Source organism: Microchirus variegatus (assembly GCF_963457635.1).
Source record: "Microchirus variegatus genome assembly, chromosome: 12".
In the NCBI taxonomy this organism is placed as follows: Eukaryota; Metazoa; Chordata; class Actinopteri; order Pleuronectiformes; family Soleidae; genus Microchirus; species Microchirus variegatus.
This window is the reverse complement of record NC_139813.1, coordinates 22,386,043-22,408,690: the sequence shown is the minus strand read 5'-3', so window position 1 is coordinate 22,408,690 and position 22,648 is coordinate 22,386,043. Positions and strand designations below refer to the sequence as shown.

Sequence of the window (22,648 nt, the reverse complement as noted above, 5' to 3'; positions counted from 1 at the left end):
GAAGAGATGAGAGGGCAGAGAGCAAAACAGAGAGACGGAGGAAGAGAGAGGCAGGCAGAGAGGTGCTAGAGAGCAGTGGTGCAGGGTCAGGCTAATTTGAATTTTAATTCACTGTGTGCCAGAGGGCGAAGTGGGAGACAATTTACCACCTGAAAATGGAATTTCAATTTGAGGTCGGGGACAAATTGAACTGAGATGTAGCTACAACATGCCTCTCGTTTCGCTGTCTCACGCGCGCACACACACACACACTTTCACACACAGATACAGAGGCACGCACACACACACACACACACACAGTGCACAGTTGCAAACACGTGTCGCACATGCACACAACAGCGCATGAACTCACACGTACACACAAGTTTATAGAGTGAAAGGAAAATGAACAAAGACATGCCTACAGATACAAACACATGTATACAACCACAAAAGCAAATATGGAGCAGGCTGGAGGATGGAGCTAACGTGCATACTTACACCTTTACATGCTCCAGCCAATGTTCATGACAAAGATAATCATGTAAAAACACACACAGACACACACACACACTTCTGCTACCTTCAATATTCTCTGGCTTTAATGTTTATTCATGTATGATTACGCTTTGGTTCCAGGTTCCTCGACTGTCCCTGGCAACTAATAGCAAAAGTTGAATATTTCCAGCTTTGTGAACACACTAAAGGCCTCCTTGTTGAGATATAATAACAGTAACTTCATGCTTTATGTGTAAAATTCAAGTTTTTTTGCGATTTGCTTCAAAACAGAGGTTGGATTTATACATCAATGGTACAACACTGAATTATTCTTAGATAATAATATCAAAACATTATAAACTAGAGTCAATTACAATACAAAAACATACAACAAAACACTGGTTCCTCATTTTGGTGTACTGGTTTTGGTCATTTACTTTTGAATATTCTGACTTCACTTTTCCTGATATAAAAGACTAAATCATTCCATTGCTAAAATAATCAGCAGAGGAACTAATTGGTGATAAACCTGCAGCCATTATGAGACCCTTACCATAATTGGCTGTTTTTTCAGAATAGGTAACATCATGAAAAGGTGAACCTCTTCAAACCAATGCTACAGACTGATATCTTCAAACATCAACTGAAAAAATAAATATATATATATATATATATATATATAAAATATATAAAAGGTTGAAATCGACACAATCTTTTTTTGCTTGTTGAACTTATGCTTAGCGTTTCAAGCTCTTAAATCTCCTCGATAAAAGTACCACAGCTACAGCAGCAATTAGCATTTCCTTTTATCTGGGCAGAGGCAGAAACTAGAGGTGCTTTTTACGGAGGATGTGGAGACTTTCAAACTCAAGTCTTCTTAGTACTGCTCTTGGATCTTTTATGTTCTATATTTATGGAAATTTCTTCATAAAATCTCTTGTTTCCTTTCTCTTATCTTTTTTATCTGCCCTTCTTGTTTCCTACGGTCCTCTATTATTTTGGATTCCTTTTATTCTGCAAAATGCTTCTTCCTCTTTTCCCTCCCTTGTTTTAATTCACTATTCTATCTACTATCACACTGTCCCCATCTTTGCGTTTTCACCCCTCTTCCCTCATTTCTCTTAAAGCTCCGCTTTCCCTCCTCTACCCTTCCTTTCACCTCTAAACCTTCCTCCTCATCCCTCCATCCTTTTGTCTCCTGTCTCAGTTTCTCTGTCCCTCTCTGAAACATCCATTAGTCAGGGCCAAGTTGAGTTGATGGTGTTTTTAACCTCGCTTAACCTTTCTCCTCACACACATACGCACACACGCCCCGCCTGCCAGAATAGTTAGCAAAAATAGATCTATGTGCCCAACAACCAGTGATGATGGATAAGCTGGAGGTAACCCCTGTCCCCTCTTTCTCACACACACACACACATTCATGTACACACTCACATACACATGAATCTACATACAGGCAATGAGCTACAGCTGGGTTAGAACATGCATGCACATATTCCTGAGGTAGACACTGTGTGACCTCATGCATACTGCACTTTTGATTTTGAATAATCACAAGTCAAGATCATAAAGTCACTTTCTCTGCATTCATCTGATCCCCAGTCAAAGACACACGAGCGAGACTTGCGTTGCATTGTTGACATGGACTTAAAAAGTGTTGTGAAAAACAATTTTAACTGCAATACAAACGCGATTAATCACGATTATCTACCGACATTCTGCGATTAAGAAACAATTAATCTTTGGACAGCCCTGATTTCTTTATCGATCAGGATGAAAAATACCTCAAGAGTGTGTGTGAGTGTGTGTGTGCACGTGAGAGGGAGTTAGGGAGATTGTTTTTAGCTGTAAGAAAATCTAATCAGCCTAACTGCCAACAAAACTCAAATCTCATTAATATGCACTCATGGAAACTTCACTCACTTAGAAGAAAGGTGCTTGTGTGTGTGTGTGCTTTTACGTGTTTTTTGTATGGTCAGCTAAAAGCTAACTGCTATCCTATTGATTAACAGCCACACGGTGTCTTTGTCTCGTGCATCTGTAAACCTACTGTTTGTGTGTGTGTGCATCAAAGACAATCCATTTAGTCCAGTCGCCAACAAATGCAAATCTCATTAATATGCACTCATGAAAATGTCAATCACTTAAAAAAAGTGGGACAGTGCTTTGGTGAGAGATGAACCCACCTCTCCTGACTGCCTGCGTCTCCTCGTAGAGCTGAGGAAGTTTGTGTTACGAGCCTGTGGTGGAAAGATAAATAAAAACATTAATATAATAAAGGACAAACAATTTATATTTAGGGGATGTAACAGGTTCTCAAACATTTTCTAGAAAGGCACTGATACACATAACTGTTTTACATTTGCATGATTAGATCTATTGAGGTAAAAGACTTTATTTAATTTTTTTGTTTGTTTAGTGTTGATGTTTTTTTGGAATGTGTGCCAAAAGACAGCAAATTAAAAGTTTGGAATGTTGCTAAAATTGTTGGTGGAATGTGTTAATGGAGTGGAATGTTCTCTTAGTGTTTTGGTTTTGCAAGACCTTGATGTTGTCTCATGTTCTTCTGCAATTCAGTTACTTTATAATGGAGTAAACAAAATACATTCCAAAAAAAGTATAGTATATCATTCTTTATATTCAGTATAATGACAACAACGCTAAGAAAAACCTGTTTATAAAAGAATGACTTGGTATTTTTTGGTTTACACTAAGAATCTCTCCCCTCAAATCAAAGCTTGACATTTAAAGTTCATCTGCACATTATAGTATATAATTATATGCTCAACTGAGTCAAACCTAAAATAAATAAAACAGATGTAAGAGCACCTTCAGGCCGATTGGTGAGGCTCCGCCTACTGCCAGCAGTATGGTGCCGGTGTCTTCCAGAGTGCTGAATGACAGGCTGACCTCTGTGCCGACGGTAAACGAAAATCCACGCAGCTCCATGTATCCTGGCTTCGAGAAGCTGACCGTGTACAGGTTCTGTGAAACACGGACACTGATAAATAGATCAGGACTGACCACAGTAGGGCAGTTAAAGCTGCAACAATGCAATAAAGGCACTTCACAAGAAAATTAAACAAAAATGTGTTATTTGACAATGTTAAAGATTAAAAGAGATTTATATTAGATCAAATGTGAAAAAACACAGCCTGAAAAGTTACTGCAAAAACATTTAGTTGTGTTTTACATATAAAAACATCAAAATCATGATGATGATTCAGTCAAGTCAAGGTTTTTGCTCCAAAAGAGGAGACTATGAGAGCAAAATAATGTTTTATTAAAAGTTCCTAAGTGGAACTACTTTCACTCACAGTGACACAAAGAGGCTAATCTTTGAAGCACTGCAGAGCGGTTGTTAAAGGAGAATAGGACAAAGAGAGAGACCTTCACGTAACACTCTACACACTCTCAACCTTGAACCTGTATAATCATTCACACAATCTTTCTACAGCCCTTATACAGTCAATGAGCGCGGTGCACATTTGTATGCATGAATGGCACACGCGTATATAAATCAAGGCTGATGAATGGCTCGCGCTGCTTAGAAAAACACCTTTGTGAAAGTGTATGTATTCATGTTTATGAGGACACACGTGCAAAAATAAAAGACGACTGCAAGAGAAAGTGTCTTGAATTGTTCCACATGTGTCTTCTATAAGCTCCATTCAGAGCACAGAGAACAAAGACATTTCTTGTCTTTGTTGCGTTTGTCATTTTTCAGTAACTCTTATCTACATTATTTAAATAGTACAACTCATTAGACCTAGTACCATCAACAACTGAACTCTATACTACACATAAAACCGGAAACATGTACAGTTCATATACAGTTGTATTTTTCAAGAGTACACTTGACTTACGGTCCTCTCTACTTTGTATTTGGAATAAACTCCAGAGCTGACTGTGGATACATTTGAAATAATTTTATAAATGTTTTCAATATGTCCTCTTTACATCTCATTCGCATAGATCAGTCAAACTGAAATCTAAATAACAGCTACTTGATCTCGGTCAATGCTGAGGTGAATGAAAAAACACTCTTTATTTTATTTAATTAATTAATTATTTTTAATAATAATTGTGTTGTGATATTTGAAGTGTTAAGAATTATGAGTAAAAGACGATGAGGAATAAAAGCATAGTTAACATTTTTTTTAGTCTGCACTTTTAAACGAAGAAAAGACAGCCATAAGATTATCTAAAGATAACCTGAAGGCATTATGCAGCTATTATGCAGGAGATTGTATGCTCTAAAGATTCCATCAATATATAGACGAGAAACATTAAAAGGCAAACCGCACAACATTGAGAATACAGTCGAAAAAAATGAAAGTGGGCATATCTCTGATATAAGAAAACTTCGACTACATTTTCACTCTTACCTCTACATTACATCCTTTAGTGACCCCAGTATAATCCGAACTGCTGAGGAGATTATACGGCGTTCTGGAGACCTCAATCTCCCGAAGACAGCCCGCATACCGCTTCAAAATGACCTCTGACCTATTAGAAAAGATGAAATAATTTTAGCAAAGGAGATATTGAAACAACTTCATGGGCTTGCTCGTCTCTCAGCTGTGTAGCATGAGCTGAATTACAGCAGCAGTGAAGCTATTGCATCACGTATCCAGAAGCAGAGTGACGGCTACAAAAAGAATAATCTGAATATGGTGTTTGTCCATATTTATTTATTTAGGTTTATTATACTCATCTCATAGAATGTATGTTAAAGTAAATGTCAAGATTTGTTTAGGAATTAAGAAATAATGTCCATATGGCAGCGTCCTAAATGAGAAATGCACAAGTTTTAAGTGGACAGGCAAACGTCAAATTCAGATTTGTAAGAGGACAGATATAAGTGCTTTTCTATCCACCAGGCAGGTGGAAGAGCAGGAGCCTTGGCAGGCCAGCCAACATACACACAAATGCATCCAGTGCGTGCTTTACAGCATCATGAGCGAGTGAAGGCCTCATGCAGAGGGAGACTCACAGTCAGGTTTACTGTGTGTCTCATTATGACACTTATTTTTGTCATTATTTACCTGGCTGTCATGCTGTTAAGAAAAAACAAGACATTAAATCATTAGCACACTTCACTGAACACAGTTTCATTTTAAGTATTCAGGGGTTTTTTGTAGGTGGTTACATGGTTGTGAAGCTGCTGATGATAAAAAATATCAGCATCAACTTAATTAAATAACACTAAAGAGTCAAAAGATGTTTCAAATGAAACTAACTTTAAAAATGACACCAATATATAAACCAAACAAACTATGTCATGTAAATGTCTGTGAGTGAGGGTGTCTAATGAGTATCAGTGTATGTACCTGTAGTTTCCAATGGTGGGCAGCCCTCCAAAATAGATTTTCTGGTGTTCCTTGAGGTTCAGACCTGTAGCTGAACCCTGTGATGTGGCTACTATCTTCTCCTCAGCATTGCTGTTAATATCCACTATAGTCACCGTGGCTTTGAGGGAAAAAAACAACAACGTTACAGAGACATAAATAACACAATAAAACAGTCAAGAAAAATATTACACGTGCCTTTCCCTTTTACATCCTTGTTTCAATAATTCATGACCCAACTATCTGATCATTTGTCCTGACCTTGTTTCTTGTTCCTCGACATGGTGAGGGATTTCCAGCTTCCATCGTTGTGGCGGTTAGCTGATATGGAGCTGCCGAGCCCTGACCCAAGGTCAAAGTTCACTTTCACCTTGCCCTCTGTCAGCGCGAGGGACATGAAGTCCTTCTGCACATAGTAAACAGACAGGGGAACTGTAATTTGTGGTCATACCAGTGAAATAATAAGCACACAAATCAACAGAGCATTAATAAAAAATGTAGTCTTAAAGTATTAACTTTAAAACGTATACTTTCCCCTTGGGATCGTAATCCCACGATTTAATACAGTTTAATACCCAGTTTGCTTCCCTGCATACATACCATATCTTCAGTAGCCAGATACATGAGCAGGGCTTCAGAGGAGAAAGTGCGGAACTTAAAGGTGATGGTGGAAATATTGGGGTTCCACCTGGTGGGTCGTCCCACTGCGGCGTAGCCCTCACCGTCCAGCTGGACTATTCCCTCACCGTTAGAGCTCTGGGGGCTGTAAAACAACAAAAATTATTAAACAATTACACATTATTAATCGATTACTAAATTAATCGACAACTTTGAACAAGATTTCTGATTGTTTTAGCTTCTTAAATGTGAATATTTTCTTCGTTACTTTGCTCCACATAACAAAGGAATCATTAAAACTGAATCATTTTGGTTTGTGGACAAAACAAGACAATCGAGAACATCGTCATTTCCAGGTTTGACAAACACTGATCAACATTTTTTTTAAACATTTTATGGACAAAACGCTTAATTGATTAATCAAGAAAATAATCATTAATTGCAGCTCTAAACACAACACCATATTATAGCTTAATAGATACACTGAATAATGATTTTATAATCATCTTTTGTTTTCAGTGGATATCTAATAATAGTGTTGGCAGTCATACCTGACAGAACATCCTTTACAGTCTCCCTGTCTGTCTCTGTAGTTCCACAGTCCAATGGGTTTACTATCCAGGAAGGTTTCCCCCATGCAGCCTGTGAATGTTGTTGTTCTCACTGCATCTGCTTTCTAAAAAAAATACAATAATAAACAATAAAAAATATGTACTGAGAGTTACATACAAACACAGAGGCAGACAGATACCTTGACAGTGCCGAGTATCCCTCCTACGAACAGGTAGGCGTTCTGGTCCACGTCCAAGATGGAGTAGGACGTGGGTGAGTTGGCACTCGCTGGGGTCGGCATCATACCAGCCATGGAGCCTTCCAGAGGATACACTGATATGGTACCATTCAACCCATTACTGGAAACAGAGGGAGGGGAGGAGGAGGAGTGAGGTTGATGTTATTTTGTTTGTGATTCTGCATTTCCTGGAAGACATTTACACTGACTCGAGAAGTTGGACGCACTTGGAATAAGCTCTAATTAAGTCTCGTGATGATGAATGATAGAAACACAATGTGGAACCTCTGAGCTGTGTGATGAGATTAATCTCCCACCTCGGAGTTTGTTTTTCGAAGCAAAGCAGGAGCAGCGTATCTGCTCCGTTTCTGCAGGGGAACATTTTTAAGACTGATAGCCCGCGCGATCCCAATGGAAAACACCACTGGGAAATCTCTGGGATGGAAATGCATGCTGCAGGTGTGATGTCTGCTTGGTGTGAATGGGTGTTGTGTTGGATGGTCTATAAAGCACCATGTCAGCCTTCACTGAGGGAAACTGGAACTGCTCGATTACACTGTATCTACGTAATGATGTGCCATGGGCTGACAAGGCTGCAAACTCTTGATTTCCCATGTGAAGCAACATGTTTTCTTCAGCAATACGGAAGAGATGGATATAGATGATGTGACGTCCCACAGGTTGATAGTTTGGTTTATGTTTACGCTTTTTAGATTAGGTTATATTGAGAGCCGGACGGACTAATTCAAACAACAAAAATACACATGCTGCATGCAACAACTCCTTTGAAAATGAGAGAATAAGAATGTTGAAGTGTTCACAAACTTAAACCCTGCTGATTTAAAACCATTCGGGAATATACACCTACCTGTTGGAGCAAATTAAGCATTTGTAGATAATGTTTGTGTATGCGCATGCACGTTTCTTACCGATACGCCTCTATTCTGTGCCAGTTCCCATCATGGATGGTGTGATGGGGATATTCGACCCTCCCCACACCTGAACCAATGTCCCAAAGGAAATTCACCTTCCCCTTACGCATCTCCAAGGCCAAGAAATCAACCTGAGATGGTGAGAAACAAATAACAAATAACAATACGTTCATAATAATACAATGCGTTACAGCGATACACAATAACATGTTTAAAGATAAACGCTTTAGCAAATGTGTGAATTGATCATCTGATAATGAACACGCTCAAAGTCAGATAAATGAATATCAGGACTCCACAACTAAAATATCTCGTCTATGACATTTAAACTGCATTGTGCTGCATATGACAGAGAATTATTCACGTTTGGCATCAAGATGATACAACCCCACATTTATACAGCAACCCTGACCCTGACAGTGATTCAAAATGACACGATTGTCCAAAATCTCTCCTCAAAGAGCCTCACAGAGAGTGTATCACGGAGGGAATAGTAAAAGAGTTAACACTAAAGTGATTTCACACCCAGCGCTGATTTATTCTGAGGGTACAAAGGCGGACGTTTTCTCCATCTGTCTCTGTAAGTGGATTTTCACAGAATCTTGCTGTATTTTGATTAATGATCTTATTATTTATGTATGAGCCAAAAAAAATTAATAAGACAATTTTGGGCATATGCTCTCATCTTGATGCCGCCTCTGAAGTATACACTTGTACAGGATTATTATTCAAATAGCATTATGCACAGTTAGAGATTATTAGGGAGTCGCATTTGAAGACACAAATGACACACACACGCAAACAGGTACGCACACTCCATCTCTCTTGTCTCTCCAGGGTAATGGTGATTATTCATGAGCACAGATCACAGGGCAGAATTGTTTTCATTCAACTCGCATTACACTCTATTAATGACCCGCACATACTGTACACGCACGCACATACACACACACACAGAGTGTCTGCATGATTTGTTTAATATGGCAATAATTAATACTTCTTGACACGGACTCAGCGACACGCCCATAAACACCACACTGTTGGGTTAAGGTGCTGCTGCTAATCCAACAGTGTGTGGCTACATGAATACTTGTGCGTGTCCTAAAAAGCAGCAGCAATTAACAACAAGTTTATGTTGCTATCTGCTTTAGCCTGATTTCCCCTGAGAAATCACAGCTTTGCTTCATCTGACAGGGAAGTCTTGAACGGGCAGGCAGGCATGTGTGTGCGTGTCTCACTGACTGATACTCTCTAATTGTGTAGAATTCTGTTTGAATAGTAATGCCGTGTGTGTAGCCTTGTGCTAGTAGATTAGTGGGGTAAGGTGGAGCTCACTATACTTGTCAGGACCAACATTTCTGAGGGAACAACAGGCCACATTTCACAGGTTTAAATGGCTGTATGAGGGATTAGACTTAGTTTTACATTTGAATTATGAGTTACTAAGGAGTGCATGGCGAGGACCTTCAATTATAGCATGACAAGAATATGTGTGTGTGTACTTGTATGTGACATCGTTAAGACCTTTTCTGGCATAATCACTGACTTTGTCAGGACTAGTAGTCCTCATGGTGACCAAAACCTGGTTCTAATAAGGCAGAATCTTATTTCTGAGGAACTGGTTAAGTTTAAGACTACAATTTATACTGAATTAAGGTTATAACGCTTTGTTAATGCTGTCCAAATGAACATTATTCAATGAAGTTTCCTCAGAAGAATAGAAGAACCTGTTTGTGTGTGGGTGTGTACACTTTGGCATTTTCAAGTGTGATAAATGCAACACAATATACAGCACTTCCATGTTATATTAAATATGATTAATGCTTTAATATGAAATATTAAAAAAAAAATGTAAACTGTCAACTGGGCTTGTCAGCAATAAAACTAGAGCCATATATATAGTGCACAGTTCTACCATATATTTCTGCAGTCCTGTAAAAGACATATTAGTCATCATAACAGATTGGATAAATGTTAATATATAGCAATACATCATTATTATTATTATAAAAGTGCATGTTGCTGAAAATGTAGATGAGGAATAAACAACTCCAAATGATAGCTAAAGGTCTCTAATAGACGTGATAATCCACAGGTGAGAAAACTGTTTCATTTGTTTGTGTGGCTATTTATGAGTTCAAACTCACAACATGGTTTGCGAATAAGGCGAGAAAGAGGAGGATATCATAACAGGAACCTGTGTGGTGCGTCAACTTTTATTAAATATTACACATAAACTCTTAGGCCCTAAGCCAATGGTGTCTAATATCCATAAACTGGATTGAGCTGAAAAATATGTTGGTGTCATAAAAGGTAGTTCAAGAAAAAAAAAGTTTTAAACTTATTTCAGGGTAAACAACACAGTAAACTTAAGGTTGCATAGACCATTAACTGTGCTGTTATGGCTCTCTCCAAGTTCGTTTAGACAGGAAATTGGTCCTATCCAAAAATAACTGCCATCTACCATCACTGGCTTATCAACAAATCCGCAGATAAACTTTCTGTTAGCCTTACAAACTGTATCTATCCACACAAGCTAGTTGTAGGCGAGCAAGTAAGTAAATAAATATTGTACTTACATATTTGGCTGATCCCAGGTAGAAGAGCAGGTTATCAGGAGTTGTGGTTTTAACATGAAGGACGATGGTGTTGTACCTGCCCTTCCTGATATCAGGGCGGTAACTACGGAGACAGTCACCACCTGAGGACACCGATACTTTGATCTGGAAATTTAAAAAAAACAACAAAGTTTCCATTGTATTTTAGCTTACATGTATCTTATATAGAGTAACACACATGTTTAAAATCAGTCTGCAGTCTTCTGCTGACGTCTTTGCAGCATCACAGAGTTTAAAAGATTCAATACATCCTCTCTGAAACTTTCACAAAGTTGCAACGACCTTTTTGTATTATTAATGTGGCAGAAGAACTACTGCATTTTAAAAGGCGCCCATTTTATTTAAACAAAAGATTACAGTAATTATTTTTAGAGAAGTATTAAATATTTAGTACGACAAAGAAGAAGAAGTCTTAAATAAGGAGAAAGACTCTTTTGAGAAAAGGGCTATGATATAATTTGAGCAGTAAAATTTAAAATCAAAGTAAAACACTTTCAAATTGTTATTGATGATATGATCTCTTTAAATATGATCAGAGTGATAGTGACAGCTTACAGAATTGGCTTGTTTCCTGGCTTGAATGATCAGTTCCTTGATTTGCGAGATGTTTCGCTTCAAGTTGTCCTGCAGCTTTTTGATTGGCTGCAGCTTCTCCAGCAGCCTATCAGCCTCGTCCTCTAAATCCTTCACTTTAGCTCCTGCAGCGTGGACTGAGAGCAGAGGGCGATAAAGTACAGCAGTGACACAGAACAGCACAGCCGTTGATAGCACTAATGCTGCACAGTATATTACAGAGGAGAGAGCGCAACGAGCGAGCGTGTGAAGAATGTGGGAAAGGGTGACCAACAATGGCAGCTGGAAAGATCATTGATATTACTCAAAAGAAAGAAGAAATATGGAGGCAGAGGAAGATAGCTGGGCCAACCATTCATTAGTGCAGCTGAGCATTCAAATAAAAACATTTCCTACGCTATTTCATTTATAAAATTGTAAAGGCTTGATACTGGAAACGATAGAAATTAAGAGAGAAGGAATGAGATTCTTTTTTAAAAAGGGAATAGGCGTTCCATGCTTTGCAGTGTGCAGAGCTCTCATGCTCTAGCAGAACAGAGGCATTATTATTAGAAGCAATTACTGTTTACTAGATAGATATTAAACATAGTCGTTAAATTAATGGGTGGTGCTCCAATACTGTTGTTAAAAATCATATCACACTGGCACAAATTACATCACTGGAAATCAGATGTTGACAAATCATGTGAAATTGCATCTAGATCAAGACTTTAAAGGTTTCCGGCCTTTAAATATGAAGAATGGTGTAATCATCGTGTGGTAATTACAACATTGTATTGGTACACCACTGAGAGAAAATAGTACTTATATTGAGGTGAGTGAAGTATACATACTGATGGCTGTAGGGATTGAAAAAAAAAAGAGAGACAGACAGAAGAAATGTCAGATTTGGGTTGAAGTTATCATAATTTTGAAATGTATGTGGCTCTGAGAAAAGAGTCTAGAAATTAAGGTAAATCAGCCTAATGTTAGATTGAAAATTAGATTATGGATTGATTACAAGTCAAAACATAATTAATAAACTTATTTCCATTATGATCTATTATATATTATAAATAGGGGTTATGATTCCCTTAACTCTAAATATTTAGCTTTTTTTCAACAGGCTTATTTGTGTTGCATTACATCATCTCATAACTGAGGAAAATTAAAAGCAGTTTACTGTTTTTCTCGGGGTCCTGGATCATCTGATTGGCTGTGTTCACGGTGTCCTCCAGCTCACTGTAGTTCTGCTGTAAGCCGCGGATTCGCAGATTCAAATCCCCAAGGCGCTCAAGGACATCTATGGCTGTGGCGTTAGCGTCCGCTGCTACCACCTTTGTAGCGGCTAGCTTAGCTGCGGTATCTGTCAAAAGAAAACTATTATTTAGAAAAACATATATATTCAAATTACATACATTCATCAGAGAGACTGTCTTATTATACCAGGAGGGGCTTTGTGATGCCCAGTCGCTCTAATGATGTTATTAAAAATGAGAAACTGTTCAGTCACCATGATGGATGTTGTGTTTTAATAAATATACATGGTGGAATTCGTCAGCATTACACTATTGTGCTACCTTAATTAAGGCGCTTAACCTGTGCAAATGTTAAATCTTTGTATTCAGAAAAGTATTCCATTAAATAGAAATAACATTATAAATCCATTAGGAACTAAATTTTCGTAAATACCACGGTGTTCATCCTTCATAAGCTACATATATTAATGACCTAAAATTGACAAAAGAGGAAATAACACAGGTGGGTGTTAATTATAAGGCAATAAAACAAGACCTTGAAGACCTATCTTTAGGTCTTATGTCAATTATTTTATTTTATTTCGATCACACTCACTGTTAACTGTAATGTATGGATCTCATCTATTAGCGATATGCAGTGATCACAGTACACTTTTAGTTGAATGCAGTCATGTGTATCACACTGTGGTTCAAACATCTCCACAGATCTGCAGCGCGTCTGTGTGTATCCGACAGAACAGATGTGTCAAGCCCAGTTTACCTGAGCAATTGACCTTTATGTGCACACTGATATTGATCCACTCGTTCTTTTATTTATTTATTTTTCTTTCGCACACACACAAACAACACACTCACTCATACACACTATGTAGTTGTGCAGTCTCACCACTGGGGATAGCTCCGAGTGTTGCCATGGTTCCATTGACAGCTTTGAGCAGGTCTTTGGTTTTGTCTCTTGCTGCTTTGACTCTGCCCTTCAGCCCTGCGACACTGTCTGCATTCTCTGCACACACACAAACACAAGAAATGATGAGGATGGTCTGATTTGAAGGCGGAGCAAGCTGCTAATAAAATCACGTCCCTAATTTCCCTGAAGGGGAACGAGCGAGAGAGTAGAGCACTGACGGAAGAAGATTCAAACTGACGGCTGATAAACTGCTTCAAATGAACAAGTCTCAACATCAGCTCTGTATATCATTACTGAAATCCATTATTTCTCTTCTTTCAATAATTAGACTCCTAACTATGCCCTCACACTGTCTGTTGCATAATATATTTCCTGGTTACCTTTGACATCATTTTGCAGATATTTAGCTTGGTCGAGCAGTCTTTGACTCTTGTGAAGAGCACCTTGAGCTTCATCCTTCACTGGAACATCTGTACCTAAAGCCTAAACACACACACAGAAATATGTATGAATAAATTAAACGACATTAACATCTTTTCTTTTTTTAAAAAGGTGCAGTAATCTGCATACTATCTTTCTGTAAGATCAAAGCATGACTGTCTTGCATTGCTAAATGATATTCTAGGAAAGGCTGAAAATCATATTTTATCACATTAAACTACATCTTTCTTTGAGTCTATAACTCTATAACACTGTCTTTTTCTAGCTATTTCTATCTTACCAAAATACATAAACAAGAGGATTGAGTGAAAGGGAAAATGTGAGATACTGGCAGAAAAAAGGCCCCAAAAAAGGACAGAGAAAAATAAAATATTATAGAGTAACGGTAACGTACACAAATTGAGAGTGAGCAAAATCAAGTGAATCAATTTCCCAAAAGGGGAAAAAAGTTTGAATTTAAGGAGGAAAGTGAGAAGGAAAAGGGAGACTTAAGGTGTGTGAAAGTGTCATGATTATAAAAGGTGGAGAAGGGGAAAATGAAGAAAAAGAGGAGGACAGAGAAGAGCTTTGATCTCTCAGCCGTGACTAATGGAGAGCACAAGCTTTCATTACTGCATGCAACACACATACACACACAACTTATTTTTACAACTTAGTGAGGACACATAATGCATTCCCCAGCCTCTTACCCTGACCTTAACCATCACAGCTAAGTGCCCAATCCTAACCTAAACCCAATTCTAACCTGAAGCCCTTTAAAGATGAGTGGCCCAAACAAAATGACCCCACAAAGATAGGTTTGTATGTTGTTTGGACCTCACATTCATAGTGTGGATAACTCAAAATGCTTACACATGATATTTACAGTATGTATAATCTGAATGTGAGGTGTATTGCACATATAACATTAAAACACGTGTACAGTTCAGATTCAATGTTAGAATTCATGTTTTTTACCAGTACTAGTGCCTCGCTGGCCATTTGTTTGGCCGCCTTTGCCTCTTTCTCTGCTTCATCCATGTTGGCTTTAATGTTACTGTAGGCCTTGAAGGCAGCAGTTGCATTGAAGGAGAGATTTTTTGCTTCAGCCAAAATACTGTGGAGGACAGAGAAGACAAACAAAATAAAACAAGTTTTATTTGTGATTTTCTGTTTAGTAATCATTTAGTACACATTTAGTGCACTAATATTGTCTTCACACTACAGTACTTCACAGTCTTGTGCTATATACTCTAACCAGTGTAAACAAACAAATACACTTATATTTACCCATCCAGAATGGCAGCTGATTCATTCAGCTGCTTGGCATGTTCCTCTGCATCGTGAACATGATTATGGAGGCCGTAAGTTAGACCAGTGGTGAGGTGATCGACTCGGTCGCCGAGCTGGTCGTGGAGAGGACCCAGCTCTCTCTGCATCTCCTCCAAGTCCTATGGGCAAAAAAAACAAAATGTTGTCCATTTTGCTCAGGTGCTGTGCAGTTTAAAAGATTTAAAACACAAAGACAAACCAGTTTAAACTGATATTTTTCGAGAGTACACAGCAGGAGTACCTCTACTCCTTGGATAATGTTGTCAGAGAGCTGGTTTGCTTCATCCAGAAGTCGCTCTCCTTCTCCAAGGACCTCCTGTGCCTCCTGCTTCACCACACTGACCGCTGAGCGCTTCCTCTGCAAGAAGAGACATCAGGGTCAATGGCCGCATGTTTTTTTATTATCAAGGAATCTGCTTTTCTTGATTAATCGATTGACTGAAAATCACATGATGAATAAGGAATAGAAAGGCAGACAACTGTAAAATCAGTTAAAATCTCTACATTGAAAATAAAACAAGGAGTTGAAGGACACTAGGGACCCAATCAGTGATTCGATTTAACAATATTGTGAAATCTGTGTAAGGCTTCAGTGTTTTGTGTGTATTTTCCGATACATGAAGCTTTTTTTATAAAGAAAAAGACTGCAGGGTGTGGAAGAAACATGCAAAGAAACTAAGAAAAGTAAAGATAGAGTGTTCTATATGTGTGTGTGTGTGAGATCAGAACGCTTCCTCCAGGCCATGTATAATAATCTTCCTGATAAATGCTTGTTGTTTTGCTCTGTTAGGAACAACCGTACTGCCTCCCAGCTCCCCTTGATGATAAATCACATGCAAAAGGCTTTAAAGGAAAATAATAAGTACTGCCTGTGATGAATATATGATGAGATTCAGTTATTTGAGGGTTTAAGGAGTTTTGGGATATAGACCTTTCTGACTGTGAATGTGTAAATAAAGCTTATCTGGACAGGTGTGAGTTCATGTGTGCTTTTTACCTCCAGGGCTGTGAGGTTAGCCTGGTTTTGTTCAGCCAGCGCCTCGGCCTGCCTCGTCTTTCCCTGCGCAGAATAGAGCAGCTCCTCGGCCTCATGGAGCTTCCCCTCATGGTCCGAGAGTTTCCCTTTTATCTTTAGCAGCAGATCAGGAGGCATTAAGTAAATGTCACTCATTAAGGAACAGAGAAGACCCAAAGAGTCAAGATTAGAAGCTGTAATTACCTCTGCTTTCAGGTCTTCTGTGGCCTGATGGGGGTCACCAAACAACCTCTTGACTTTCTGATAAAGCTCCTCGGCGAGGCTGGAAGGACGAGGAGGAGAGAAGAAATATTTAACATTTAAAAAGTGGGACTGCAGAATAAGTCAATGCAAAAAAAAAGAAAAAGAAGACCGAATTAGAGAGTGATTGTGATGCGTGACAGAGCCTCTGCTTGTGCGAAAGACAATAATCACTTCATATGACTGAACGTTGAAACGCAGGAATAAAATTGCAGATTTTCTTCTATTGACCCCTCAGGCTGAGTTAGATTAAACTGTAGAAGTGAAAAACATTTTAAATATCGCCGAGCTAATGTCAGCCTGCCTGCCTGCGTGTGATTGGATGGGAAGCTGAAGCAATATAATGTGCTAACGCACACAGTAGCAGCAGGAGCGGAACACAGTTTACTTATAACACGACAGAAGTGTCGGAGAATGAGCGACTGAAGGACAACCAGAACTGATCCACTGCAGACAGACAGTGTGCATTCAGTTTAATTCAACATTTTCCCAGAGGTGAGAGTTCAGGAACGTCATCTAAATCCTTTCAGTTACAAGAAATTGATCACATGTAACAGAAACGTCGTTCCTACTTGTTAATGCAACTAGAAATATAAAAAATGGCTTCACTTCAATAATCAATATTCATTATTCTGCACTGCAGTGCAATTATATCCAATATTTTCAATAAATTGTGTATAAACTACTACTTCTGAGAACAAAATTGCGTAAACTAGCAAATATTTGCACCCGTTTAATCAGCTTAACTGATGAATCTCTCTACCTCTATCTGTTCAGTCAAGTCTATACAGTGTGTTCCCCAGATTCACTTTACATGTTCATGATTACTTAAAGGTTAATTCATAATAAAGTTTGTGATGCCACACAGTTCATCCAATAGCGTAAGTGAACATTTATGCCAAATGTGAAAATGTGTTTTTAAGCTAAAGCATTCATATAGTTGCAAAACATCTGTGCTTTAAAACATTTTTTTTACACTTTGTAAGTATTCAAAACAGTTTAATAATCATATGTTTACCATAGCGTTTGTTAATAAGCCCTCGTCTTTCACCTTCAGCGTTAATTAAAACAACAAGGACCTCGTGTCCTCCAGTTGACATCACTCAGAGGACAATTTCACAGAGTGGTGGGAATATATGCAAGGTAATGATTGGAGTTGATGAAACTTTAATGAACCCGCTGGGGAACATCAAGAAGAAAGCAAGAAGAAATGTGAATATAAAACAACAACTAAAAAAACAAAAAAAAACAGGACAAGTGTCTAATCATTACTTAGCTGACGATTACAACATTGCAGTACATGAATAACAAGTCACAGCTGCAGCAACTTTTCACACCAACTGTGTAAAATATGAATAGACGGACGAGTGCCAGATTTGTTCATTTGGCTGAAACGTCCCTGTTACTTTTGTTGATGCTTGTGTTTTCCTCTGCAGCTCTGGTCGGAGCCTCCCCTCAGGGGTGAGTTAAATAATAAACCACAGACTGACACACACGTCCTTCAGTGGCAGTGGCAATTTCTCTTTTGTTTTTCCTTTTCCCATCCTCTCTTCATCTATAACTCCCTGTCCGTCTGTCGGTTGTCTGTCGTCCTCTACCTCGGTGACTTTTCATTTTCACTGCACGTTCCTTGAATCTTTATGTTTCTGTTTCTGTCCTCACGGCAAAACTTTTAATCAACTCAACGACCTCGTCAATATTTACTGCTGAGAGACACACAGACAGCGGGGCAGCGAGGAGGGATGAAGAGATAGATAGATTACTAATTTACTCAAAAGCCTTGAGAGAGACAAAAAAGGAAAGAGCAACACGGTCAGAGAAGCTCCGAAAACCTGCATCATCAGCATTGGGACTTAAAAGTACAAAAGTGTGTAAAATGTTTACAGAAGTTGCATGTTGCAGCTGAATATACCTCACCTATTTTTTTCCAAGTGTGTTGAAACTAAAATCATGAGTAGTTTGTCCATTTTGGGCCACTGTAAATACATGGTTGCCAAAATGGCGGACTCTTTGGAACTGACCTGGCTCCTGATATGAACATAAAATGAAGTATATTTACTTTATCTTTAATTTCTACAAAATAAAAAGAATTGTACTTCAATTTTACACAATGGACCTTTACGGAGAGGTAGCTACAAGACTTGTGCATGTTAACTTCTGAAGTCAAGATATGAAAAGAGGAATAAAGTTTGATTTTAAAGCCTCTAAATTAAACTGATTTCAGTCTCTTGTCTATGCTAAGAGAAGGTAATAATATTTGATCCACCAAGCCAACTTTCTGATGCTTCTGCATCTCTCAATACTCTCATCATAAAGACATTAACCTCTGATATGCTCACATGTGTGCACACTATCACTAGTTTTTCTGTTTGTGTTGTGAGCGGGCGAGTGATACACGACTTTTGTACACTTGTGTGTGTTTTTGTGTGTGCATGCATGTGTCCATACTCCAACTCCTCGTCAGCGATGCCCTTTTTCCCTCCCAGCTGTCGTCTTCTCATCTCTGCCAGCATGGCCTGGATCTCATTCTTCATCTCCTTCAGGCTTTTGTCTGGGGTTCCATCTCTGCGCGAGAGAGTCTGGTTCAACTCAGCTGCCTTCAACTGCAGGTCTAGACACAAAAGAGACTGTTGTGAGGTTTCCCTGTGGTGGACAGATTGAGTTCAAGTTGGTTGCAGCTATGCGAGCACACAAAGGGTATAAATATAGGAGCAACAGACTACTTTTTGTGTCCCTAGCAGTTCTACGTGTGCTGTTGTTTGGTCACTGTCATGGAGAAGCAGCGGTGGTGACATGCGGGTAGTTTTAAACAATAAGCAGCCTTGCATGAAACACACTTTGCATAATGGGTAAGGGCTGTAAACTGAGTTGTCATTTCTCCCAGAGAAACAGCATCCCTGTAGCTAAGAGGAGAAACAGTGAAAGCGAGGCTCACAGGGGAACAATAGAACTGCAGGAGCTGTAATTTTTCAATCAACATTACACTGCGAAATCACTTTTAAAATCATGGCCTGACATGTTTGCGCCAACCTGTAGTTTATTTCACATTAAATTACAGTATAATAAATATTTATCAACGATATAAATAGAAGGAATGTTGTTTTTTTCATCTGACTTCATTCACCATGTGCCATTCAAAAGTCAAATATGTATAAATAGTGAAAGGGACAGAGAACACTTTCTGAAGCCACCATGTTTGTCTTGTCTCAGCTTTACAGCTCAAACAGAAAGAAAGACAAAAATTGGACACCATTGGACTTTCACTCATTAAAACACAGACACACGCTGAGAGTCAAACATGCACACACACACACACACACACACACACGCACGCACGCACGCACATACAATCTGTATGAACACCAAAGCCACTATTTTTTGGCAGACTTCATGTCCCACGTTTCTTTGATCAAATTAGAGGCAGTGAAATCTCAAACCAATCAATGATGAAACTACACTAAAACACTGCGAGGCTCATTTGAATAATGCTCAGAGTGTTGCAGCTTAATGAGGAGTGGGTATGTAGATCTGTCAATGAAAGAGAGAAAAGAAGAGAGCGATAGGAGGGGGGAGAAAGCGTTTGTTGTGCGTTTCCATGAAGTACATGTGTTTGCTGCAGTGAGTGGTGTGTCGCTTTCTCATTTGGAATGTAAACATGGTACAATTAACGCGAGTTGAAACTTTACAAAGTGTGTGGGTGTGGGTATGGGGTATATGAATGTAGTTGTGTTAATGCAGCATTTTCTCTATTTATACATGTATACATACACATGAAAGGCTTGGATTGCAATTTCAGAAACTAATATTTGCATTTAAATTACACCATTACCACATTAATGTTGACATCATAGTCACAAAACAGAGTCCTATCAGATCTATTTCCTGTTCTGATGTGACTCAAGATAAGACGGACATTAAACCATCATTCTAATGAACAGCTGCACAGCATGTCTGTGTGTGTGCGTCTATGAATCTGCAAGAGCATGAAGAGTGTTTTTCATCTAGGTACTGCTGCCCATGACTTGTCTTCCTTCTGGGGACAGGGAGCAAGTTCCGTCCATCCATCCATTATCTACCACTTTATCCCCCATCGGAGGGTCACGGGAGGTGCTGTGCCTATCTCAGCTGACATAGGCGATAGGTGGGGTACACCTTGGACAGTTTGCCAGTCCATCGCAGGGCCACATATAGAGACAAACAACTATTCACTCACACTCACACGCCTACGGTCAATTTAGACCAGCTATTCTAATCCCCATATTGCATGTTTTTGGACTGTGGGAGAAAGCCAGAGAACCTGGAGAAAACCCACGCATCCACGGGGAGAACATGCAAATTCCTTGCAGAAAGGCCCTTGTTCCAACTGGGGCTCAAACCCGAGAACCTGGGTCTTCTTGCTGCAAAGGCTAGAGTGCTAACCACTACACCAACTGTGGACCCAGAGCAAGTTCCCATTAAGTAAATAATTAAATTTAAAAGGTAAAGAAATGAGGTTAAGGCAAGGATCTGGTTTATGGCAACAGTTATGGCTTGGATTTTCAGACCAAACTGCAGTAAGATGTTGATGATTCATTAACTACTTTAAGACGGGGGCATATGCACAAGATAACAGGATGTACGTAGGTAGGACAAAATATGAAGCCTGGTTTGAACGTCCACATGTGGAAAACAACGCAATGTCCTTGAGAGTCATGGAAACGAGACTGAGTGTGTGTCAGAGACATATAATTACATAGCTGGATTTAAAAGCCAATTAAACACTTAAAACGTGGATGGAATCATATTATGTATGTAGTAAACACTGGCACACACTGGACAAAGTGTGTTCACTATTTTCTTGCCTCATTATGTGTGTGCGCGCGCGTGCGTGTGTGTGTTAGCACAGTTGTGTGCACATCTGCATCAGTGTTTATGTATACAGTGTATGTTTGATAGCCACTAATTAAGTCTCTAATTGCTACTCTCAATCATCCAGTGAGCCAGGGCAGGCAGTCGCACACACACACACACACACACTCTAACACACTCTAACACACTAACACACACACGGTAATCACACTGTGATTTGGTGAAGGGCCAGGAAACTAGAAGCGGCAACAAGGAGAGGATAGTTTCATTACAGCCATGCAGAAAGTGTTTGGTAACTTTCTTTTCATCCCAGAAATCATCAAAAATTCATGATCGTAATCAAAATAAGTAATTATTTTAACCAACTCACCAACCGCTTGACTTGTTATGATTTAAAGCTTGAACTAGCCCTAGATTAGAGTTATTTAAATACAATTTAAAGACACATTTTACACCAGACAGATCTATTTCCATGTCAAACACCTCATCAAACTGTATACACTTCATACTATGACCCTGTTTCCACAAGGTCATATTGACTAGTCTAAAAATATAGAGTAGATGAAATGGTAGAAAGATAAAAAAATTTTGCAAAGAAAGATAAGGATGATATTTTCTAATGAACTGTGGCTCTGCATACAAATTGAATTAACCGAGTGAGATCAACTCAAGGTCCACATGTTTGTTTGTTTGTTTTGGAAGGCTTATATGGTCTTCATTCAGCACTGAACTGTGAATATTTCAAACTTCTAAACTTTCAGATTTTCTTGTATTTTGTCCACATTCAACTCAACTTCTAAGCCAAATTTTCCACCAAAATGGAAGTTGACTCCCTGCAGGCTTCCTTCAGAACAACAAATGTGAACATTTATGGTCTCCTTACTGTCCAACTGAACAAAAGTCCTCTACAAATGAAAAGCTCCACAACAAGCTGAGTAATTGGTTCTTGAGCAAAAAGGAACTTGACCAATCGCAGCGAAAATGGTCAGGGCGACCTGGATGATGGCACTCCTGCTCAAAACCCAGGAAAAAGGGGCTTGAACACGTCTTGTACAGATGGACACATGCACTAATCACTGTAATCCACTTTAAACTTCAGTGATGACTCACATTTTCAGGTGCAGCCTATCTACACAGGAGTCATGACTAAGAGAAACTCAAGCTACTCACACAGTCAATGAAGTGAAAGATTTGCCAGGCCGTTATACACGCAGAGAACATACATGACATCCGATGATGACAGTAGACACTGGAGGCTCTCTAAC

The 22,648-nt window shown here is 39.0% G+C and overlaps 1 protein-coding gene across 1 annotated transcript in view; it reads right to left on the bottom strand.

Annotated features, from left to right (window-relative positions):
* Positions 1-22,648, bottom strand: part of lama2 (laminin, alpha 2) — a gene marked incomplete at its 5' end in the record, with an annotated part of 167,531 nt that overhangs the window by 12,938 nt on the left and 131,945 nt on the right. The window contains 21 exons of the mRNA XM_083898606.1: positions 2,667-2,720; positions 3,310-3,465; positions 4,869-4,989; positions 5,529-5,540; positions 5,814-5,952; positions 6,093-6,237; positions 6,432-6,594; positions 7,001-7,125; positions 7,201-7,360; positions 8,169-8,302; positions 10,751-10,894; positions 11,345-11,499; positions 12,525-12,707; positions 13,487-13,603; positions 13,888-13,990; positions 14,906-15,044; positions 15,218-15,378; positions 15,501-15,617; positions 16,257-16,388; positions 16,479-16,557; positions 18,984-19,146. Of these exons, the coding sequence (XP_083754732.1) occupies positions 2,667-2,720; positions 3,310-3,465; positions 4,869-4,989; positions 5,529-5,540; positions 5,814-5,952; positions 6,093-6,237; positions 6,432-6,594; positions 7,001-7,125; positions 7,201-7,360; positions 8,169-8,302; positions 10,751-10,894; positions 11,345-11,499; positions 12,525-12,707; positions 13,487-13,603; positions 13,888-13,990; positions 14,906-15,044; positions 15,218-15,378; positions 15,501-15,617; positions 16,257-16,388; positions 16,479-16,557; positions 18,984-19,146 (2,702 nt within the window). The remainder of the gene's footprint in view (positions 1-2,666; positions 2,721-3,309; positions 3,466-4,868; positions 4,990-5,528; positions 5,541-5,813; positions 5,953-6,092; positions 6,238-6,431; positions 6,595-7,000; positions 7,126-7,200; positions 7,361-8,168; positions 8,303-10,750; positions 10,895-11,344; positions 11,500-12,524; positions 12,708-13,486; positions 13,604-13,887; positions 13,991-14,905; positions 15,045-15,217; positions 15,379-15,500; positions 15,618-16,256; positions 16,389-16,478; positions 16,558-18,983; positions 19,147-22,648) is intronic.